This window comes from Caloenas nicobarica, chromosome 3 (genome assembly GCF_036013445.1).
Source record: "Caloenas nicobarica isolate bCalNic1 chromosome 3, bCalNic1.hap1, whole genome shotgun sequence".
Taxonomy (NCBI): domain Eukaryota; kingdom Metazoa; phylum Chordata; class Aves; order Columbiformes; family Columbidae; genus Caloenas; species Caloenas nicobarica.
This window is the reverse complement of record NC_088247.1, coordinates 102,869,140-102,893,798: the sequence shown is the minus strand read 5'-3', so window position 1 is coordinate 102,893,798 and position 24,659 is coordinate 102,869,140. Positions and strand designations below refer to the sequence as shown.

Here is a 24,659-nt window from a genome sequence, read left to right as displayed (position 1 = left end):
TGATGGGTGGGTTTTGTGGGATTTGGTTTTGGTATTTCATATTAAGAAGGTACTCCTAAAGTACTTGCATCTCTTCCTTAGACTCCACTTAAACTGGAGATCAGGAACGTCTGTGTGAAACTGACCTAAGCAGTTTCCATGGCTGACAGCTCTCAAAGACGCTTCTCAACTGTTGCCTGTGTTCCCTCCAATTAACTGTGTGTTCTTGTCCCTCTTCCCCGTGCCTTAAAACAGAACCTCATCTTTGTCCTGCATTTTAGGCATTTTTATTCAGCTCTAGCTAATGTTCTGTTAAATCAAAAGCTGTGCCTAAATTTGCCCTCCCCTTCCTGTAGCTTCTCCAAACTCAAACCTTCTGCTGAAGTGCATTCAATTTTTAAAATTCTTTGAACTTCTGTATTGGTTAGAAAAGGTCTTTACTCCCTCTAGTAGCACCTTTGTATTAACCCTCCCTTACAGTTTAAGCAGAGTATAGATAACCATGGCTTAAATGTAGTTGCTAACAGAATGGGCAAGCCTTAGCTCTTCCCATGTGCTGCTTTGTGCTGCTTCCTTGGGTACTGGTATTTGCAGGAGGGTTGTTAGCAGACCAGCTTCAGCCTCAAACCATCCACACAACAGATGAAGGAAGTTTTTTGGCTGTTTTGTTACTGTGCTTCAACTGCTGTCCTGTGTCTGCCTTTAAGTGGTGAGAAGAACGCAAGACAAAAAGGTATATGATTTCTACAGAGTGGTGAAATGTCAGCATATGGAAGATTTAAAACTAATTGTAACTTTTTTTTTTTAAAAAAAACCCCTTTGGATCATTTAAAAGAAATGACATAAGGAACCTGATAGTAGATGAACATTTCATAATTAGCTGAAATCCAAACTCTGCCCTGAGGTAGGTTACTTCTCCAGAGGAGCAGTTTTTCTTTTACTCTCTTGCTTTACACCTTGCCCTATGCTTTCTATGCTGCCTGATGTATCCTGTGTGTTGCACATGTGTAGGCTGCCTACTCACTGCGGAAAGATGGCACTCCCAGTTGTCTCCTCACTTTAAAAGACGTATAACGCTCTGAAGAGTAACCACTGAAGTTTGTGTGCCTCCACGGTTTCTGCCAAAGGTCGTTAATATACTGAGAACTACCTGGTAGTCTATATAACCCAAATCTTCGTATTGCTACCTCTAGTCTCATTACCATATGCCTAGAGGCAAAAATGGTATTTTCTTAGCATTTGTACAAAATCCTAGAGAGCTTCTTGTGAGAAAAAAAAAATTGAATAAAGCTATGCTGCTGCTGAACAGAAAGATTTGCTTTTATGGGTTTCTCCAGGGTTTCAGGTTGATTGTTAACTTGCATGTCTAACTCTTCTTAGGACTACTGGTCATACTATTAATCTCACGGATTTACTATGTTCCATAATACATAACTATTTTAGAAAAAAACAGTAATTTACTAGGATGAGGAGATAAGTATATTCTTTAATAAAACAGGATTAATAACCATCAGTCTGTAACTGTAATGATTAATAAGGGAAAAACATGCTATCATACTGATTTTAACTAATCCCCCCTCCCAGGTGTAGTACGATAACAGCTGTCTAACCACTCTGCAAACTTTTGAATGACTAAAGCTGACCAGGCTCCAGACTGTGGGTGAGGAGAAGAGCTTAGTAACCTTGGTTAAAAGTTAGAGTCCCTGAGACTTATTTTTGTGGATTAAGAGCTTTCTATAAATCACCACTAATCATTTGAAGGCTGAGATGTTCCCATCATGAACTTATACTTGGATACCTGAGTTCCAAAGGGAAATACAGTCTGGTGCGTGAAGAAGGAATCGGGGTTTTGGTCTCACAATGATTCATAATGATAAAGTGAACTTTTATTTAAAAAAATCAATCTAAGGTTTGTAATTTTCTTGAATTCTGTATAGTAAGATTGGATTTAAACTACCCTGTTCTCCCTCAATGGAGATCCAGAATGTAAGCTTTTTGTTTTCACTGCTGTAGAACTGCATATCTCCCATGAGACAGATGACTGTAGGATCCCTATTTCCAGCTAATGAACTACATTTTTAGCAATTATAGATACGTTATTCCTGTTGCAGACACTGAGCTCTGTGAAGAACTCTCTTAAGGCAGGAGATAACCCTGTATAGTAAGGAAGGCTTCAAAATTACTGGTATAATTACTCAGAAGAATTGTGGCCTCCCGAGCCTGCTGCTGAGGTTTTTACAACTATAATAACAAGTTGTTAGATATGAATGAACAGATAATATATATAAAAAAGTGAAGCAGGAAGTTTACATTCCTATGAAAGTATAGCTTGTTTACTATTTGACAACCACCACTTAGAAAATGTTTGTATTTTTTGTTGGTCTGTCACGGTTATTAATTCATTCTTGAGGAAGGGAAGTGAGGAGGAATCCACAAGAACATCCCTCTAGGTCAGGGATATAAATTAAGACATATGTCACCACTGTAATTCTGAGGTGCTAGTAGGTAGAAACCAGTGAAGACAATCTATCTTACAAACATTTTCATGAATAATAAAGCTCTTTATCAAAATTGTGTCTTTAGAGTAAGATATAAAACTGCTAGTTTAAGTGGTGGATTTACAGACTAATGATCATGTTTCTCAGTGTGAAACATTATTAATGAAATTTATCTATTGTTATCACTACAGCAAAGATTTAAGCAGCTTACTAACACTGCCGTTTCTTCACATGGATAAACCCCAAAATACATGTAATATGTTTTTTTTTAACTTACAAATAAGATTAAGTTAATTGCCTACCACATAAGCTGCTACAAAAGTTACTGACTTTCCACTCTCTTAAAGTTTTATTTGCTTTTCTATTTTCCAGACCGATATCCTGTCTGGATTTCAGTTTTATAAGGCAGCACTTTCTGTAGTTTGATTTTTGTGGTGTCAAGTAGTCAGTGGCATGCAGCTGTGGTAGCTGTTTCCTTAGTTATTTTTAATGAGCGTAGTTTTCAGCAGTTTGCCATCCTTGCAACAGCTGAACTTGGACTCCATCCATCATAAATTTAAAGCCAAACTTTTCCTAGAACAAATATTGAACACAAGGTATCTAGAGAAATCAAGCTTCAGTGTTGTCTTTTCACTGCTGGCCATGAAAACAATCTGCTAACTACAGCTATACACCAGAGAACAAGTACTTACGAAGGAAAGGCTCATATATTTTAGGACTTAATTACAGAGCTGTATTTTTGACATGTTTCACTTGACATGTTGGTTTCAAAAAACATGTTTCTATGCACATATAAAAAAATTTCAAGACAGTTATTGGACAGTGAGGGTACAAAATCGGGTTTATATACTTATGTAAATGCAAGAGCTGCACAAAAAGAATTCAGTTTGCTGGTGTCTTTGAAGCAGAGTCACATCAGAATTGGGACAACTGGCTTTGGGGTTACCAGACCACCCCCCTCCCCAAGCTATAGGGACTCTTGATTCAGCTCACTGAATACAGACACAGCAGGTTTGTGGAACGGTGACCGCAATAGTCTTTTGCTCTGTAACCAACTCCAACCCTGGTGCAATGTTATGTTTACTTTGTATGGAGGTCTATGATATATTTCAACAACAAAATGGGAAGTGAAGGGTAAAACTATTAATCATGTTTCTTATTTATCTGGTTTTCACTCTTACACACAAGTGTCACTTTCACTAAAGGGACCTTAATCCATTCAAACACAAGACTTCATAGAGATTGTTGGAGGGAGGGATAGAAATGGAGAAAAGCATAACTTTTATTACATTGCTTTTTAGCTGGAAAAAAAACACTAACAGAAAGATGCAAGCTGTGCTACTCTTGGACTTTGAAATCTGTTCCAAGTGCTGCTTCAAACCAGGCTGTAGTAGGCCAGCTTGACAGCCAGAGGCATATCCTCACACCTTTCAGTAGGAAGGACACATCAGAGCTGCACTTCAATTTGTTTTGGAACTACCACTATTACCAGCCCATGCTGCTGAAATGAGTTTGCCTTCTCACCATTTAATTCCTGTGAGATCAGTTCTGTAAGCAAGGATTTCATCTTACAGAAGCAGCAGCCTAGGTTGTGAAGGAACAAAAACAACTGCTACACAAATCCAATGTCTTTTGAAAATATTTTATGTTAAAAATACAGAAAAATACTTCTTGTTCAAAGAGGAAAAATATACTGCATGACGACACTGATCTAGGTATGTTCGCAAGGTGTCTGCTGCTCCACAACCAGTCACAGGAGTGATGACCCAATTTGGCTGCTAATAGTTCTTTTTCAACTTCTCAATCATTTATCAAAGCCAGAATCATACTGTGACAAAACAGAAAAACATGAGACCAGAGGATTACTGAGGCACGTGCAAGCAGGAACAGCTTTCACTTTCATGAGAGAACTGCACTCGATTCTGAAATAGAAAGTCAAGACAACTGCTGTGTGCTTTGCTTCTGAAGACAAGGACTGCAGATGTAATCCTGCAGCACAAGTACAGCAGTTCTTCCATCTCACAGCAAGTGGCCCCAGCACAGAACTCATCCATTTGTAATTTAGCCAGATCAACTTTATTTTCTAAAACAGAACTTTGTAAAATAAACTTGCTCCCTAAGAGGATTTCCATTCTAAATAGGCCACTTATTCTAGGTGCTGAAATAATGTAACTCTCTATATTGTACTTAGTGTGGTTTTGAGATTAAGGAGTAGTCTGCGTTTCCGAATGATGTTTGATCAGAAAGAATAAAGGCATATAATGAGCCTGGAGATAGCTGTCAAAATATATTAGAGGCTTAGTAGGATGCAAAAAGATAAGACACTTATGAATACCAGCAATTACATTAGCACAATAGAAGAGATTAAAATAGCTGGCAGACAATTCCTTTGTTCATTGAGAGCAATTTTTGAAACTAACCTGTAAAGGTACATGAAGAAACAGAGCAGATGAAAGCCGAGTTTGATCATGGCCTCCTTCATGTGCGATTTCAGTTGTCCTCGGTTATGGATCTCTGTGGGATCAAATACCCCCATGTTTCCACTTGGCACCATAATGTACCTGGAAGTTTAAGAGAAAAAAAAAAAAAAACAAACAAAAACCAAAACAAACCACAGAAGTATAGTCATCAAAACATTATGGAGTGGAACTGGAGGGCGACAGTTTGCACAGTTTTGTTTGTTTGGGGTTTTTTGGTTTGTGTCTTTTGTGGTGTTTGTTTGTTTTGCGACTCTTCCCTCTAAAGAGTTGCATCACAGTTCAGCATAAGAGAGCTCCTTTTTAACTCTATTTCAGTTTCAGGATATTGCGTGTATCTGCCACTCCAACCCATAGACAAAGAGGACAAGAAGTACTAAAAGCATCAGCCCGGCTTCTCATGTATAAATGGAGGAGTTTCCAGGTAACAGCTGATTCCAGTTCGTTTTAGTTGCTGTTTGTGGTCACTTGGTGTTATGAAGGAGACATCCACCCACAGTGGAAAGATGCATTAGATGAAAGGGACTGGAAAATAATTAATTTAGCTAAGAATTAGTGGTTAAAAAACCCCAACACATACCACAAACCCAGTGGTCAAAAGGAGATAGCGTAAGACAAGACGAAGGATCTGTGTGTTATTCCATTTGTCACAACCATCCTGTGTTACCTCAGCAGAGACACTGAGGTGACGGGATAAGAGACTGGGCAGAACTGAAGAAGTTAAGTACTATTGTCGAAACCCACATAAGAACAAAAATTGAGTGAAACAAAGTGAAATGTAGGAAAAGAAGAATAAAACCAGGAAAACAAATGTTTATGTCCTGTGAAAATTCAACAAGCAGCATGTTCTTTTGTCATAAGCATTTCTCAAGAAAGCAAACGCAAGCACATGAAGTTCTCACTCCAGATGAGCTCAGCCAAGAACACTATTATAATTTCACTTAAATGTCATACAGGTTCTACCTTCCTGGCATAATACTCTTTCTACACAGGAATTTAACTTCTGGTCTTGCATCTGGAGCAAAAGCAAAGTCTCAGAACACAACACTTTTTGATTTTCTTTATCCACTCAAAAGAATGGCACCACTTGTACTCCAAAAGGCACTCCCCCACCTCTTAGAACATTCATTTCCACAACTGGGATGGAAGGGAACAAGAAACAAGGATGTTTGCTAGCAGGAGACCAAAAAAAAAAGTTAACTATTTTTATTTCTTTCACAGAGGCATTAAAAAGCACTGCAACATATCTGATTAATAACAAAGACAATTATGTCCCATTAAATATAGTTTATGTGACATAATTACAGTTTGAAAGTCTCTCAAATTGAAGTTAAGCTATTGTATTTTTAGTATTATAATACAAATTATTGTCCAATTACTGGAAACGTAATGCATTTTATTGGAATAAAAGAAAGAACAAGTTTCCTGAACCAATTTATACTAGAAATAGAGTGCATAGTTTTCTTATATCTCTAGGACACAAGTGCTATATAGATAATATGTATTAATTTTGCTTTTTAAGAAGAATGATAACATTTACATGATGCAACTTAATTAAAGCTTGTGGAAGTTGAAAGGTAGTTTTTCCAAGAGATCCACAAGCTAGTACAGTTTGTATTATACCTCTAAGGAACTGTAGTCATGGACACAGTGACTCTAGATGCTGACAAACACAATCTAAGCCAGTTGTCGTACTCTAAACAGTAAAAAACTTCGGCAGCAAACCCACACAGAATAAGAAAACCATCGGCTTTAGTGAATATACACATTAGAGCCTCCAGTATCTCCATTTAGTGGAAGGAGCTGCCACAGCAACAGGACATTTCCCTCTAGATTATGCAATTTTGTAAGGGATATGTTAGTCCTGGTCAGAATTTCCACTGTATTTCAAAGATTTTTTTTTTAACTCCTTCAGTTTTAAGAGCGGTATAATCTATTTGAAGGCACAACAAGAATCACATTATTTTGACCTATTGTCTCAAGCATGTCTATATAACAAAGAAGAAAGGGAAGTGTTTAACAAGTTTTTAAAGAGTTGCTTTCTTTTGTCTAATCACATTCAACATTTTCTTTGAAATTCTTGCTTCTTTTACATAGCAGCAGGTCTAAGAAATACTTAAAAAAAAAAATCTATTTTGAAATATGGTTAGATTCCAAATAAGCTGCTTTGATATCTCATTGTAAAACAAGGAGAATGTAAGACAAAACTACGTCTCACTGGAGACTCTATGAGCCACTACAAAATTCAGCAAAAAATAAACCAAATTAAATGAGCATCTGACTATGCTGAACAAGGCCAGTAGGATGTTACAATAAACATGCTGTGACTTTAAAAGTCTCCCCTGATGCTGTTTTTGACTGATTTATCTTCCCTAGGATTTGTTTCTGATGCCCCCTTCACACAAAACATCTCTACTCCCACTGAAATCATTGAGACAATTAGTAAATTAAGCCAGTACTGCCTGAAACTGCGCCATTAACTCATCAAGATTAAGCACGTTTTGAAGGAAAGAGAATAAAGGGAAGGAATTATTATTCCACCTTTCTCTCTATTATCACTTAGATATACTACAAAGCACAGACTTCTTCAATCTCGACACTATTATTTTGATTTCTGTACTCATCTTGGAGTGGAACGATAACCTTAAACCTTTCTGAAGTAACGTACAGCAACACTCCAGAAATTGCTTCTTGAAATACTACAGGGTGTTTCAAAAAGATGGACCCAATTTGGAATCACTATATCTCTGCAACCACAAACTGCCCACAAATGAAACTCTTCCCACTTGAAAGGGTGGGGCATAGAGTTTCAAATTATTACGGCTTGATAACTCATTAAACCACTTGTAAATTTTTGTGTAATTGTAACATGTTGCCATCGTGAAATATACTGCTTTGAAATTGGATCCATCTTTTTGAAACACCCTGTATAACATACGAAGAAGATTCAAACACATTCAGCTGATGCTGTAAGTTTGCAGCTCGTGATAATGGGTTCACACTTCATCTGTTCCTACTTAATCCCAGTTTAGTAATTGACACCTCCTCCTTTCTTCAGTGTATCCAAATTACTTTACAGTCCACCAGTTTTCTGCCTATCATACGTTTTGTCCATTGAGCACAGGGTCAAATGTAAATTCTATCCTAAATAATCAGATTTCCTTTATAATGCTAAACAATACACTTGCTTTTGCAGACCTTTAACTCCTTCCCTGTAGATGGGATAGTCCAGGCTATTAACGTGGGTGAAACTCCTCAGTCCTCAGAAAGAAGGTAGGATTAGCAACACAGGCTTAACGTTTTGACTTTTTGCTGCAAGACAGGCAAAGTGTCATATTGTTATACTCATTTATTGCCTACACTGCACATCTAAAATTGAGGAAACAATACTGGATTTTAGGATATTCAAATGCCTACCTCATGTACAACAAGTATAAAATGAGAGCTGTCGACTCAAAACAGCAGTCAAAGCTTACTGCCTGAAGTGTGGAAAGAGAAATAATTGTATCTTTTAAAATTCTCTCTGATCCGGTTTAGAAGGGAAAGCAAGTGGCTACTTCAAACATTAACAGAAGTAAGCAAAAGGAAGCAGCAAAGGGCTGACCAGTACAATAAATCTTCAAAACTTCAAAGAAAATTATCTCTCTAGTGTATCTGTAGAAACAAGCCAGCCTAAATGAAATATCAAACTCCATACTTGCCAGCGGATATCAAGGAGAACACTGGTCATTTTGTCTAACAGTGTGTAATCCAGTTGCACATATGAATGGCCAAACAAAACTATCCCTATGTGTGTGCATTTAGGCAACAATTTGTTTATTATGCATACGAGTTAGACTATCTCATGTTACTCTACCTTAGAAATAGGTTAAGGCTTTGCTAGCAGCTTTGTAGGAAACGAGGGTGATCAATGCATCGTTATTTTGCCCAAGAACAACGAGGTTATCAGTAAAGGGCTCCTCAACTTCTTTATAATGAGTGATATGAAACCTCTTTAATTTTATCAAAAACTTGAGCAAACCCTGCAAATAGTTAGCCTTAGCAGGCTCAGGCAAACAAGAATTACAGCCAACTTTTCATACCTCTATCTTAAACTTGTGGTCTTTTGGACTTCCTGTAGTACAGTGATTAGAGATAACTTGTGACATATCCACACCCAGTTTTCATTAGCATAACACCTGTAAAGGTTCAATTCTCTGCATATCAAATGATACAAAAGAAAAAGAACATTTTTGAACCGACAGTAGCAACGTTGCCACATGGAAACCCCTTAAGTAAACCATTCCAAAGTGGTGGATGGCCCAGCATACAAAGACCAGTAACACTGACAGTTGTCGTAAAACGAAAAATCTGTAAACCTTCCCAAATACTAAGAGGCAAGATGCGGGACCAAAACCAATGCATATGAGGGAGAGAGACAAGACAGTAATGAAAGAGGGTGCAGGGATAAAACCACAGCCCAATGACTTTAGAGCCACCAGCCATGCTGACCTAACTACTTTTATGCTGATAGCTCTGTCAGGCATGTAGGCGCAAACGTTAAAAACTACGTTTGCAGCACTATGTCATGATCCCAATTAACATGATATTATTTCCTATGAACTTGGGAATGACTCAAAAAATCACGATTCCTGAGCGCTAGTGACAACGCATGGCAAGGCCAAAAGCTTCACCTCCTTTACTCTGTTGGGTTTCTCGTAGTTTTAATTGCAAGGAGAGGAGAGTTTTATGTTAGTCAGATCCATGACGACTGTTAGCAGCTCAAGAACACAACTGAACCATCTCATAATGATATATCACTTAACCTTCATACTACACTTAAAGCTAAAGTAGTAACAGTAGGGGGGGAAAAAAAAAAGGCAAGCAAACTCCTTTGCACTTACCTATATATATTCCACGTTGCTACTGGCAAATTAAGGAGAAAGATGAACCAGTGCAATGAAATAAGCATTAATACAGTTACAACAGCATGGCCGATCACCTCAGGGACCACCCACTGTAAAAAGGGAAGAAAAAAAAAAGTTAAAATGCACAAATGTAAATTCATTTCTGAAAAAAAAAAATCTACATAGAACTTTCATCGGATTCTATTCAAACTCAGACAGAAAATTCATGGAAGAAGAAAGTTCATGTGATTTCAGCACCATGTGGGGAAACTAAAGCTTTGAGACAGATTCCATGTGAGTAAGCGAGAAACCTGGCCCTAAGATATTATAAAACAGGTACTTCAACTAAGCACTACAAAAAATTCTAGAGAGAAGTTGCATTTGAACACAACTGTATTACACAAGCATTTAAGAAAACTAGTTAAATAGACAGTGTTCATTTGAAATCACTGCAGAGAACATCGGATTTAGGAATCAGAGAAGCAGATAATTAAAATCTGCACAGACACAGGACATGCAAACCTCCTCAGGCATGGAACCGATCAATGTGAAAACTGACATAGTTAAACTGGGTCAGCCCCTGGCAATAACACATTTTTGACTTGATATCCTGTAGCATTCTCTCTTACATTAAGAAAGAAAATATCTTTAAATCAAAGTGAAAACCCATGCTGGAAGGCCACATTGATTTAATGAAATAATTTTTAAGCAGATTTGGTTAAAATGGTACTTCTCCTTATCACTTTAAAACTCTCTGTGTTCAAGAGAGGCTAGAAACTATACAAAAGCATTGGAGAAAGTTGCTATAAAGATCCCAGAGTTCAGTCACGAGTAGACAGCCTTAGTGTGGCACAACAAGAAGAATGAAAGCACAGGGAGCACTGAGGGTCAGAAGAACAGCCTTTCGTGACTGAATTTGCTGAAAGACAGGCATCCGAAAAAGACGAGCAGATGGAAATGAACAATACATGCAAAATCTTGACAATCAAGTCTCTTTAGATATACATTATACCCCTGTTATTTGTAATGCTAAGATGGACTCTTTTCTTAAAACACATTAAATGCAAAGAAGAACAATTTACTTTATTGAGCTTTGAGCAGCATGATCTAGCATTAATGTAGTCACATTCCAAATCTGACAGTGTAATTATCTGAAGTCCAAGATAAGGAAAAATCGTATGGTAACTCAGAATACACAAAGCTTTATCTTTATCCAATAAATTGGGGAGAGCACTCTGCTCTCAGCATAGACTATCTTGTTCTATAGCTGACCTGTCAAAGGCACTCAATTAGTTACAACTCTCTCCTACTTTAGGTAGAATGTTAGACCGTATTTTATCATCAGGCCAAGTGATTTTATTATGTTTTTCCAATGGCAACTGTTGCACAAGTGCTAAAGTTCAGTTCAACCCTTAAAAAAGACCAGGAAGGCAAACTCAATATTTTTAGCACCTGAATTATTACTGCAACACTCGAAACCAGAACTTAAAAGGAAGAAGAACTTAATGCACCTTTTAAACTCACAATAAAGTCAAACAGTGTAGTTTTAAGAAGTGAATCTACTTTTTTACATTTACAGAAACACTGGATTAATTCATAGTTTGCTGGGAAATAAACAGGCAACATCATTGTCAGATGAACTTTCAGCAATGGAAATAGGAAGATTTCAGACAGAAAAGTCCTCTCAAAAAAGGCTTAGCATGCACGTGTGCACATCATCATGCTATGTCCTGTAAAGCCCATGCTCCTTTTCTCAAAAAATTTTTAAAAAAAGAAAAAGCACGAGATTCTTTCTATTTCCCCCAAAATAGGTAAAGTATTACTATTTTCATTTTTCAACCAATAACCTCTCCTTCTAAGATTAATTTCTTTCAAGTGCTTCTACACATTTTTCTGTTGGAAGCGGGTAGATTCTGAAATATCACCATGATTTAAAAGAGTAGGAGAGCAAATTCTCTTTTATTCAGGGAAAAAATTAGAAGCCAAATCAGTGCCTTGACATTCTAACAATACCAGACAGCAAAAACCGCAGGCAAGTTTGTAACAAACATGGAAACACTGTCGAGGAACTCAGAGTTTCCCACCTATAAGCTCACATCTAAAATAGAGTCGGGTAACCTCACAATTAAGGGACTGTCGTCTGGCTGTATTTTTTCAGGCCTGTGTAGTTTCTGGGGGTGTGAAGCCCGCTTCGACTCCCCTTCCTCCCCACCAACGCCGAGCACGCAGCACTTGAGGCGCGGCAAGGTGTCTCTGCCGGGGCAGCCTGCGGCCGCCCGAGCCCCAGCCCGGGAGGGAGGGAACATATTTGAGGCACTGAATCACCCGCCGTTCCCCCCCATCACCTCCCCGCCGGATCCCGGGGGTTGCCGCCCCCCGCTAACGGCCACTACCCAGCACAGGCCCTCAGGCCCCACCACCCCCAACCCACCGCCCGCCCGGCGGCTCCGGCCCCGCTCGCCCGCCCTCAGCGGCGCCTCAACGGGCCCGGCCCTCCTCGGTCCCCCCAACCCTGCCCACCCCGGGCGCCCCGCGGCCCCGGAGGAGAAGGATACGAAGTAGACGGAGAGGAAGATGAGGGCGCAGTTGTCAATGAGCGAGAAGATGAAGACCACCGACTCCATCCCGCCGCGGCCGCCGCCGTCCCGGCCGCCGTACGCCGCTCCCCTCGCCGGGCAGCGCCGCGCCGAGCCCCGCCCCGCCGCACTGCATGCTGGGAAATGGAGTCCTTGCGCCAGCCCCCGTCTCCCCGGTGTGGCGGCCCAGTGGTGACAATGCGGGCGTGTCACAGAGTCACAGGATGTCAGGGACTGGAAGGGACCTCAAGGATCATCCAGTCCAATCCCCCCACCGGAGCAGGAACACCCAGATGAGGTTACACAGGAAGGCGTCCAGGCGGGTTTGAATGTCTCCAGAGAAGGAGACTCCACAACCTCCCTGGGCAGCCTGTTCCAGTGCTCTGGCACCCTCACTGAGAAGAAGTTTCTTCTCATATTTAAGTGGAACCTCCTGTGTTCCAGTTTATACCCACTGCCCCTTGTCCTATCATTGGTTGTCACCGAGAAGAGCCTGGCTCCATCCTCCTGACACTCACTCTTTATATATTTATAAACATTAACGAGGTCACCCCTCAGTCTCCTCTTCTCCAAGCTAAAGAGCCCCAGCTCCCTCAGCCTTTCCTCACACGGGAGATGCTCCACTCCATCATCTTCGTTGCCCTGCGCTGGACTCTCTCCAGCAGTTCCCTGTCCTTCCTGAACTGAAGGGCCCAGAACTGCACACGATATTCCAGATGCGGTCTCACCAGGGCAGAGTCCCTGCTCTTCGTGAGGGTGCTGCGGTAGCGGTGCCTGGGATCTCACGCAGCCTTTTGAAACCGAATTAGCGGTTCGGAGGGTCAGAGGCAGGAGCGCCCAGAGCAGCACACACCCCCGCCGGGGCGGTTTGCCGGTACTGACGTGCAGTTGGAAGGGGGCCTACGGCGGCGTGGCTGAGGCGCCTGGGCCCTGCCTGCGCACAATTCCCACCCGGCCGCCGCCTGCGCACGGTTCCCGCCCGGCCGCCCCGCGCAGGCGAAGCGCTCGGCCAGCCCCTGGTCCCGCGGGGAGGCCCTCGGTCCGGGTGGCGGCGGGCGGCGATGCGGAGCCGGCCGGGGCACTTCGTGGACCTGCGGCTGAAGCAGCGTGTGAAGCAGGTACCGGCGGGCACGCGGCGGCGGTTCCCGCGTGGCGGCACCGGCACGAGGCGGGTCGGGGGCCGCTCCCCGCGGTTCCCCCGTCTCGCTGAGAGGGGCCTTGAGCGTCCGGCCCGCGCAGGTGCGGGAGGGAACGGCAGCGGCGGCCCGGACCCGGCCTTGTCTCTCAGGGCTCTAAACAGACTCCGGGAAGACCTTTAAAAAGGTCTTATTTTTCTTTTCTGTTTGTTTGTTTTGTTGCTTTCCTCCGTCCTTTCCAGCACTTCTGATCCCGAAGCTGACCGCACTTTCCAGTGTGAAATGAATAATCCAAAAAAACCACACCCTTGGTAGATATAGGCAAATTTGAAGTGTTTACGTTTGGAAACATTTACATTTGGAAATCTATTATATTAAAGGAGTGAAGAAAGGGAAAAAGTGTGATTACTTCCGTGATACAAATCCGAAGGGTGGGGAGAACAGTGATTCCCTCAGGTGGCACAGTGCTGTGTTACATTTTGTGAATATTTGTGGTGGCTTTACAAATTAAACGCCTTTTCTTTTGTGTGTAAGTGACGTCCACTTCTAATTCCTTAAAATGTGAGTGGCTGCTTGAGGGAACTTTGTCTGTTTTCCTTTACAAGATCACAGTGACTGTGGCTTGGCTATTCTGAAATGGAAGAGCCAGCTGGATTTATGGTAGGCTGGGTATTTTCTGCAGGTCAGTGGCTGCCCATTGATGATGTGAGGTGTAACATCATTTTAAAAAATCATTCTGTGTTTAATTTTAAGCAATTTTAATGTTTTAAATAGAGGTATTAATTTCAATGAGATTTTGAAATTCTCCTTGCTGTGACATTTGTGATACCTTATCTTTTAGGGACATTCTCTGTCTCCGTTTTATTTTTTTTAAGAAGGAGTCCACCATTACAGTGTTGGAACTCGTTCTCACTCCTAATTTGGAGAGTGGGGGAAGAAAGCAAATGGAGCACAGTTGTACCTGAAATTTAGTACATTTCCTCACACTTCATAATAGTGATTTGCAAATGGGTTGGATCAGCTGCTGTCAGAAAAAAAAAGGCATGGTAGAATTAACTTTCATGCATATACTTTACAAGATATTTCAAAGAATACTCTAGAAGAGGTTATTATGACAGTGTCCATACTAATTGATGTAAATTGTTTCATTGTTAGAGTAGGAGATCTAAACCAAAAGGAGATTAATGGAGAGAAACCAAGAACTATAGAAGGAATGACAATAAGATGATGTGTGGGTTGCAAAGTCATCTTTCTTACTAAATAAAAACCATGGAGTTGCACCAGCAGAAGTCACTGAAGCACCAAAATACACTATACTCCTTTTCCCTGGGAAACGTATCTGGCTAGTTATTTGTGTCTTAATAAGCATTTTCCATTTCATTGGGCAATACTCTCTAGTGTGTTCCAAGGCAGTTCGAAGCTGTTTCTGATTTTCATTTTGACTTCTAAGAAGAGTGGAGTTTAAATAGGTGTATTTGATCTAGCTGTTCTGGTGAAGTGATTGACAAAGATCTTATTCACCGCTTAAAATTCTTCATTTCAGTATCTTGCAAGTAGTAAATGTGGCCAGTATGTTGACATTGGAATTCTAGCATCTGATTTGCAGAAAACCTACAGGTGAGCAAAGATTTGTATTCTTACATTCTACATTCAAAATATAGAATATATTTTGTCATTTTCCATTTGTGTCTTTTTAATAAAAAATTTAGTTGTCTTTATGTTAACTTCAGTACTAGTTGTTGAGGGTGATTGAAACAATAACATCATTTCCACTCCAGTATTTTCCTCTGCCAATATATCTGGTAACTAATACTTTATTAATGCATTGGCATGTTAAGATCTAGTTTTGGTTTGTGGGGTTTTTTGTTTGTTTTTAAATTAAACAGCTACAGATCCATTACAGCATCTTGGTCCTTACCCCAGTGGACTTAAAATATGAGGGAAAATAACACTTCAGTGCAGGCAGATAGGGGAGATGTGGGATTCAGTAAGACACTTAATCTTGCTCAGTTGCTCAGCAGGACAGTCAGTTGAATTATTTTTAGGCTGCTGTGCTTTTTTGGGTGAGGAGCAAGATTATATTTCAGTAGGTCATTGGCGGGTGTGTGCGTTAATGAAGGTGGAGAAGTGTCTTAATTTATGTTTGCAGAGTCTATTTATTTGTGCCTTGTTAGAGAAAGGGAGCCAAAGCCCTTGCTTAGGATGGTTACAGGTCTTGGGGTTTTGTTTTGTTTTGTTTGTTCTCTGTCAGCTATTGTATAAAAGCAAATAAATATAACCACAGGAAGTGAAGGCAGAAGGTCGATGACTTCTGTTTGCATTGAAGGATGTTCATTGAATCAGATTTTCTCATACTGACTTATTAATCATCACAGTTATTCTTTGCTGAACTGTCCTTTCTAGACTGTAGTCCTGTGTCCGTATGTTCTTGTCGGAACTGAAATTAAAGAATTGGTAGTGTTGTGAAATAGAATCCAGTGTGCTCATGTGCACGTTGCTGCTTCTCTATATCTACAGTTAGAGGACCTTGATAATTTTTACAAAACATACCTTTGGAGACCAGTATAGTTTAGTGGGTTTGTTTCATCACAGTGATTGAACTATTCCAGGCTTAAGAAAACAACAATCATGTTTTCACCTAGTTGGTTTTTGATAAGAACTTATGTAGAAGCATGAGTATCAATTTACAATGTATTTATTTTGAGGGGGGAGAGCAATTGATATAACCTGTTTATTTTGCTTTTTTCAGTGCAGATTATGGACGAAGAAAAAGAAATGCTTTTAGAATACAAGTTGAAAAAGGTAGTTCTGTTAGTATTGTGTCCAAGACGTCAAATTCTTTGATTATGCTTTGGCTATTTTTTTAACATGTTTTAAACTTTTTCTTTCAGTGTTTGGAATAATCAGTAATGAAAAAGAACGTGAAGATTTAGCAGTTTTAGAAGCTGAACATGTGGCAAAAAGAGCAAGACAACAAGAGAAAAATGAGTAAGAACAATTTTTACCATTAGATTACTTTACTAATGCCATTAGTATTTAGCATTTCTTTGAAGCTTTCTGTGTTCATATTACTGCATTTTGATAGTTTCAAGGTTACAGATAAATCCTTGATTTCCCATTGGCTTGTCTTCATCAGAAACTGCCTGTAGTTAATGGAAGCACTTTTTTCACTGAAGATGAGCAGATACTGGAGCTAATTGTGGTTTCTCTGTTATGGGGAACATACAGCCCTGAATTAGTGGATATCCTTGGGGACTTCCTTGATAGTTTTCACATAAGGCCCCCATCCTCATGTGATTCACTTCCTTTGTTTTGTTTTGTTCTTAATCTTTCTTGAATGTGAGACATATTAGCTAAATCTGAGAGACAAGACTACAAGACAGGCTATGCAGAGTAAATCACCACGGAGTACGAGACTAGAGTTAAGATTTCCTGACTCCTAACCTTGTGCATGGTCTCATGGACCATTCTGGTTTCTCTAACCTGTGATAGATATTAAGGGTCTCATGGGAGATTAGGACATTGTAGTCAGAAGGACTAGTCTAGTTCAGCAGTGATTTGCTTTAATGCTGCTTTCCTTGTGCCAGCATTGGTGACTGTGTGATCTCTAGGTGAACTGAATCAGATTGGTCCTCCCTCAGTTTTTTTTAGGACTGTCTTTCAGCAAGATTGCCAAGTTGATCCAACTCATCATGGACTTAGAAAGGATGGGGTTTTTTTAACTCTTCATAGTAGTAAATTTAGAGCATGCTAGTCAGGAGTTTGTCCCCATTTGGCTACATATCATGGTTGTGGGGAACAACGTTGTGGAAATTGCATTTGTTTTGTTTTGTGGGTGTCTCATCTGCAGTTCTGCTCTGAAACATTAATAGTTTTTGTCTTCCTTCCATGTAAAGGACTGCAGGAAGTGCCACAGATGACTCTGATTATGATGATTACCCAGAAGATCTAGTAAGTTGTATTTTATTATGTTTGTTTATATTTGCATAATACACAATTCTGTGTTGTGAGATTGCAATGCATTTGGAGAGTTTGAAAGTGGAGATGAAGATGAGATATAGTCGGAGTTGGCAATTCCAGCTGGGAATCTATAGAGCTAAAACGAGGCTGTTTTCTGAAGAAAAAGGAAGAACTTGTGTCGAGGAATCACTTTGCAAGAAAGCAAAGTGAGGGCCCGAAAGACTTGGCTATGAAATTATTGAAGGAACTGATATATCTGGCTATTACTAAAAGAAGTGACTCTCAATTAACAGAGCTCTTTTCAGGGTAAATTGCAAACGCTTTTGCCTCTTCAACCAGCAGATGTAGCTTTGTGTGCAGTCATTTGATTTTCAGAGGAGCGTGTTGGAAGGTGCATGACTACTTTTTCCAGCAGGGATAATGCTAAATGGTGTTTATGAAGTTTTTGCTGGCCTCTTAATATATATAATCCAAGTTATAACATGTTTATTTTCTTTTAAAATATACGAACCTGCAGTTTGCAAATCATATGAACAGTTCCCTGCTGAGCTTATACAAGAAAGGAAATCCTGATTCTGTTCCAACCACTCCAAAAAATGAGCTGGTGGAAACTCCCCCTCCTGTGCGAACAGCACCTCAAACAAGCACCGTCGCACCAGGAACGCGAGTTGAAACACGCGTCTCTGAAGGTGGCTGGTTCATTGATAAAACTCCGTGTGGAAAAGACTTTTTCATTGACCTTTCTGAGGATGGAGAAGGAGATGGAAAGAAACTGATTTCTGAGGTATCGTGTTTTACAAACCCAGTGTGATTTAAGTAGCAATTCTAAATGTAATTTCCTGTGTAATTTGACGGGCCTTTGAAGGGTGATACTGAGACCAAAAGGACTGTCTGTCTTTCTGGATTTGTAGAATGTATTATTTGTATTACAAACGTGCATGCTGTGTTTAAAGACAGTGAACATGTTAAACAGGAAGGAAAGACGGGCTTAAGCCCCGTAGAGTACTTGTTTTTTAGCTTGGTTTCTGAAGAAGAAAGGGCTTAGCCCATTGCTCTGCTGTGCCAGAAGCAATTTTTGAACCTTCTGGCCCATTTCAAGCATGTTTATATGAGAGGTACGAAGTCACAAAATTATGTATTTCCTCCATATTTTTTGAGGAAAATGCTGTGCTTGGTATTAGGGAGACCCAGATTAGTACCCATACTGAGAGAAAGATAAATGGAACTTAGCTGTTATTTATTCTGTTTGCCAGTGAGCAGCCTAACTAGTCAGGAAGCACATGGCTTGCTGTAGCCATACTGTATTCTAAAAAAAATGAACCAAAACAAAAAACGTGAACAAAACCAGCTTTAATCATTGAACCTCTTTATTTCTTTTCTCCTGTATTAGTCCTTTTCTTACATGCAGTTAACTTGTGTCAGCACTAAATATCTTCTTACAGCCACTCATGACTTCATAAAAATTGTTTCTGTTGAGTAAATACATTCATACGGTTTCATTCATGCTCGAAGTAGATTGCTTTTTGGTATGCAAATAACTGGCGTCTGGTTTTTAGTTAGTGGGTTTGGTTTTTTTGGGGGGGGCGGAGGGGTGTTTGGGTTTTTTTTGTTTATAAGTATGTACCCTTAGCAAAAAAGTGACTAATGTAATCAACCCTTTAAAAAAAAAGGCAAATCCTATGTAAAAAAAGGATTTTCTACAAAAAGGAGAAGTTGAATTCCTGCCTTGCTGGTCTTTATTCATATAACGTGTATAAGTTAACCATCATAGACACCTACACATTTTGTTAACTATTTGTAGAAATTCACTGACTTGGAAGATTTTGTATATATAATTGTGGTTTTATGCCCTAGAAATCAACAGATTTTTCTGTCTTGGAGAGTGAAAGAAAGAAGACAAAGGGTAAGAGAACAAAAAGAAAAAAAGAAGAATTTCCAGACGTAGATGGAGAAATTGAGGCTGTCTTACTTAAAGAGAAAGGTGAGAAGTTATTTTTGGCCTGCTGCTCCAAACAAACGTGTGGTTTTTGACTGTGGAATCCCATTACCAGGAAAGTGTTTTACACTGAGGTGCGGAAAAGTGGCCTTGAGCATTTCGTTAAGAAATTTAGTCTTAATGTTGTACTAATCAATATTCCAGTCCTGTGTCTACTACCAAAAAATAATACTGCCCCATGTACTTAGATAATTGCTTAGGCTGAGTTCTTTCTTGTTTGGTGTTAGCAACTTACTATCATGCCATGTCTAAATTTGCGTGTTTTTTCCTCTTTTACAGTTAGAAGTAAGGGACCAGAGCTTTACCAGCCTTCAGTGACATTTGAGGACGTAGGAGGCAATGATGAAACTTTACAGGTTAGTGAAATTTTTTATTGTGAGACACAGAATGCTCTGAATAAAATGTCACATGAAACATGACAAACAAAATCTGGCAGAATTAGTCTGCATGGCACTGAGAATAGCTGCTTATAGCAACAGCAACAATGTTTTGGGTTTTTTTTTTTCTTTGGCAAATCTATTTGAAAGCAGTCACTGAGATTATATTAATAAACAGAACTTACCTTTATTTTGGCCTGTTTATCATAGTAGCAATCTATAATACTAATTTCTTCAATTTAAATGGAGGTCTCTTTTGTCCTTAATAGGAAATATGCAAGATGCTCATTCATGTCCGTCATCCCGAAGTTTATAACCACTTAGGTGTGGTTCCACCTCGCGGTTTTCTTTTACATGGACCTCCAGGATGTGGCAAGACGCTGCTTGCACAGGCAATTGCTGGGGTGAGTTAGCTTTACATTTACACTTCTGTTTCTCAATTCTACTTAGAGAGAAACGAAATAATCTCTCTTCATGATAGACTAGATATTTTTCTCTCTCTTTTTTTTTTTTTTAATCTCTTTCCTTCCTATCTTAGTCTAAAATATATTAATTTTCACTTCCTTTGTTTAAATGCCATCTGAATCTGTATTTGATAGAACCTCATATGAAGAGGGGACACAGTGACAGGGTTTTATGTTTGACTGAATTGTTTGGGGCATTCCCAGGACAGCAGTATAGGCACAGGTATTGAGAAGGCTATAAATGGGAGATACTTTTGTTTAAATTTACAGTAGTGTTTTAAGTCTGGACTCAACCATAGCATCTTTTATGAGACATTATGTTGATTCTATTGAGTGGCATCCATTAAGCAGTGATTTCTAAATTCCAAAATCAGATGTTGCCTTGCCTATGTCAAACATTATTGACAGCAAGGCAGCTTGTGCTGCTCTGTGTCTGTTTTGGATATAAATCTGGGGACTACTTAGGGCTGTTTGGTGGTAACCATGGACACTTGTTTGTCTTTAATACAGTTGTTCCTTAAGTGTCACACTATAACCTTAAATTTAGTTATATGTAAATGATGAATTTTTGTAGTACAGCTTTTATAATTTAAAGAAAATACTGATGTTGATTACTTAAATGTTGGTTAGACCCTTCTGACACTATATGTCAAATGTTTTAATTCAAAATACATATTTTTTTCTTTTTAATGCCTTACTGTAAAAAGGTACCTGTTGAATGAATCTGTGTTTATTAAATACTTTAGTGGGTGTTCATATCCTGGAAGGTTACTAAATGTAGGGGAAGAAATATGACACAAGTGAAAAATGTTCAGAGATGAGATAAATTTAATGACTACTTCTTAAGCAATTTTCTTAAATAAGATATTTTCAATAGTTATTCAAGGTTATTCTCCTCCAAGCCCCAGGTAGAGCCTGTGGTGGCTGTAATTTGTGTAAATTAGGATTTTTTAATATGTCATTAAAAGAATTTTAAATAGGCTGCAGCTACCCGTAGCACTACTGTGCTACAGTATATCATAGTTAAAATTTTATTTATTTTTTAATAACAGAAGACCTTGAGTATGAGTTTTACAAGTATCTTATTGTACAATCCGGCTCAGACATTTCTAGAGCAAGACTAAGGGAACCAAACCTGGTGGGGATCTCTTCCGCACTACTAAGTAATGGTCTGTTTCAGATGGAAATAGACAATTTTCTCAAGAAGGGAGCCCAGGCATGACCTGAAATGTATGTGTTTTGAAGGATTGAGTTGGGGACCAAGGTGCAAAGAGACCTATTTTAAATTAGAGGATGCTACTCTTTATTTTTTTTAAGAGCTCTTTAAGATTTAGTCTTGGTTACATAATCTTTGGGCGTAAAAGATGTCATACTGGAAAATATTTGTCCTCTAGGAGAGGAACGTTTCTAACTTCTGGATGTATCATAAAACATTCTTTGTCTCTTTCAGGAGCTTGAGCTCCCGATGCTGAAAGTGGCAGCAACAGAGATCGTGTCTGGAGTGTCAGGGGAATCTGAGCAGAAACTGAGAGAATTGTTTGAGCAGGCTGTGGTGAGATGCCCATTGGAAATAACACTCTGCATTGTTTGTCCTTTTCTTTGTAAAGATTCATACTTCATTGCTGTGGTTTGAATTTGAGTGAATATTAGTGAGTGAATCTTTATACTGCTGCACACAAGTCATAGTGTCTCCTCCTCTGTGACCAGAATTCCATTGTACTGTATCATGCTGTCATAGAGCACAAAGATTACTATTCTGAAATCTAGACAAAAGAGAGCTCATCATATCAATGTAAAGGGAGCAACATAAATTATTTACCTACTTGGAGTTGCTTGGCTTGATATACACAATGAAAAAAAATATGTAAGAGCAGGTTTTGTTGTGGTGGTTTTTTTATGGCATGAAATTTGAGTCGATGTGAGAAACTTAAGACTTTGGGGTCTTAGGTATAAAGTAAGAAATTTGGGACAAATATCATAAGAGCAGGAGTCGAGTTACAGTTGAAGTCTTCCTTTGGTGCGACTTCCAGGTTTAGTAAGAAGCAAAGAGAACCAGACAAGTTAAGATAATTTTTATTTAAACAGCTGTAGATTTTTTTTTTTTTTTTTTGGTAGGTGGCCAGTGTTTTATTTCATGAGGACAGTTTTCTGTTCCTGACCTCTGAGAATGTTCTGGTTTTCCAACTTTATTCCATTTTTCTACTCTCCCCCACAACAGTATGTGGATGTTTAGAGTATGTGCCTGTAAAAAAGAATGCTAAACAGGGCAAAGAGATTGATTGTGGAGCTGTTAGATTATTAGTATGTTTCCAGTTCACACTACATTTTAATTTTCAGAAATCCTTGTTAAGCTGTTGTTTAGAATAAAATTAACTAAGTGGTTGCACAGAGTTTTTAGAAGTTACATATCTTTTGTACGTCTTATGATTGAGGTGAGGTTGCTATAAAAGTTATTTTTGAAGAAATTAAATGTATGCATAAAATATATTTAAATATAAAATCTGTTGCCTTATAGTCCCGTACATTTACTTACGTAGCTTTTCCACTTAGTTTGTGTACTAATTTTTGTGCATGGAAAAAAGACATGGTTCCACTGTAATTATGCGTGTACTATGGAATCTTTATAACTTGGTTGCATTTTTTTCCTCTCTGACATAACGGAAAAATGAATGACAACTAGATGGCGCAGTTGCTACCTGAAAAGACAGACTGCATGGGGTTTAAAAGACTTTGTTTAAATGTGCTTCTAGTATTTGTTTGAAGATGGTTCTAGTGTTTTCCTTGAGTATTCCTTTGCACTACTAGTGCTTTTTGAGACTTTTAATAATCATATGTCAGTTAAACACTATTCTGTTAGTTATAGTAGTTATTTTTCTTTATTAATGTTGGCTTTTTATGAAGTACATGGAATTTTAGAACACTTGTAGGACTTGCATGTTGCTCTTTTTCACTCTTTGAACACGGTCAGGCTCTGGAGTCATGGTGAAGTTGGCAGATCATTTTTCATGACCACCCGTCGCTCCTTTTGTTTCATTATTTTTGTCATTAGCAGTAGCTCTTGACATTCCACATCTCTGATGTCACTGACAAAACAAACAAAAAAACCCAAATCAGACTGACCTTGTCTGATTTTCTTTTCTGGACTTAAGCAAGTAAGCAGTCAGAACGGAATATTATGCAAAACATCAACGTAGAAGTACATTTAAATTTTAAACAATATATTGAGAAATTTTGATCTCATACCTTAATTATTTCATAGGCTTAGCCCAGCACAGTTTCATAGTCTGGTGGCTCTCCAGGTAGTCAGTAAGATCAACAGAATTGTTCCAGGACAGGTAGATTGTGCAGCAGACTTTGAATTTTTTCAGATTTTCTGGTCTATAATTATTACTCTTTCTCTACTGTAATACACAATGTCAGTGTAGTTTTGTAATTATTAATATTTCTTGTTCCCAGTCCAGTGCACCATGTGTCCTTTTCATCGATGAGATCGATGCAATCACCCCAAAAAGAGAAATTGCGTCGAAGGACATGGAGCGGAGAATTGTTGCTCAGTTCCTGACTTGTATGGACGGTCAGTTTCAGGAATATATGTACTAAGCTAAACTTTCTGATTATCAGGCTTACTGTCTGCTTTCCTTCGGTAGTGACTTGTGGTTACTTTAGTAGAGATACTGGTAATAATTTTTCATATTTTGGCACATTTTGCCTGGAGGTGGTGGGAAAATTCTAATAAACTTGAGAGGATGTTACTACGTTATTTTCACTGTGGTCCGTACAGCATTATATAAGCCTGTCTGTTCTATAAACAGAAATAATGGGAAAATGTGTCAAATGTTATTTGAAATGCTTCTTTTTGCTTGATTGTGCAAAAAATACATTCTAGGTAGTAGAAATAAGGATGAAGAGCAGTTTAGTATGAATGTTGGTAAGTTTATCTCTATCAGTGTCGCATAGATACTGGAACAAAGTTGAGAGGAGGAGTATGAATACTAATTTCCTTCCTTCCTTCCCTCTTTTAGACTTGAATAATGTGGTTGCCACTACTCAGGTCCTTGTTATCGGAGCAACCAACAGACCTGACTCACTGGACCCTGCACTGAGGCGAGCTGGAAGGTTTGATCGGGAAATTTGTTTGGGAATCCCAGATGAAGCAGCAAGAGAAAAGTACGTGTTATAAAGTTTAAGTTTCTTTTTGATCAATTAATAAAGAAATGTGTAAGTTAACATGTAAATTAAGGAAAAGTATTTTGTTTAGTCCTGTTTGTGCCTGTACACACCTATGGGTCAGCACACACTGAAAAGTTCAG

General features: G+C 39.0%; 2 protein-coding genes across 2 annotated transcripts in view; one reads left to right on the top strand and one right to left on the bottom strand.

Moving 5' to 3' along the window:
- Positions 1–4,103: 4,103 nt before the first annotated feature.
- CNIH4 (cornichon family member 4) lies at positions 4,104–12,647 on the bottom strand. The gene is made up of 5 exons (XM_065631915.1): positions 12,396–12,647; positions 10,923–10,991; positions 9,838–9,950; positions 4,898–5,038; positions 4,104–4,305 (listed from the first exon to the last, which is right to left on the bottom strand). The coding sequence occupies exons 1-5, from the start codon at positions 12,462–12,464 to the stop codon at positions 4,278–4,280; spliced, it is 420 nt and encodes a 139-aa protein (XP_065487987.1). The 5' UTR covers positions 12,465–12,647; the 3' UTR covers positions 4,104–4,277.
- A 798-nt stretch (positions 12,648–13,445) lies between these two features.
- Positions 13,446–24,659, top strand: part of NVL (nuclear VCP like) — a 42,777-nt gene continuing 31,563 nt past the window's right edge. The window contains exons 1-12 of the mRNA XM_065631234.1: positions 13,446–13,534; positions 15,096–15,169; positions 16,302–16,354; positions 16,444–16,540; positions 17,449–17,503; positions 18,030–18,296; positions 19,367–19,493; positions 19,788–19,864; positions 20,155–20,289; positions 21,800–21,901; positions 23,806–23,923; positions 24,372–24,516. Of these exons, the coding sequence (XP_065487306.1) occupies positions 13,478–13,534; positions 15,096–15,169; positions 16,302–16,354; positions 16,444–16,540; positions 17,449–17,503; positions 18,030–18,296; positions 19,367–19,493; positions 19,788–19,864; positions 20,155–20,289; positions 21,800–21,901; positions 23,806–23,923; positions 24,372–24,516 (1,307 nt within the window). The 5' untranslated portion in view covers positions 13,446–13,477. The remainder of the gene's footprint in view (positions 13,535–15,095; positions 15,170–16,301; positions 16,355–16,443; positions 16,541–17,448; positions 17,504–18,029; positions 18,297–19,366; positions 19,494–19,787; positions 19,865–20,154; positions 20,290–21,799; positions 21,902–23,805; positions 23,924–24,371; positions 24,517–24,659) is intronic.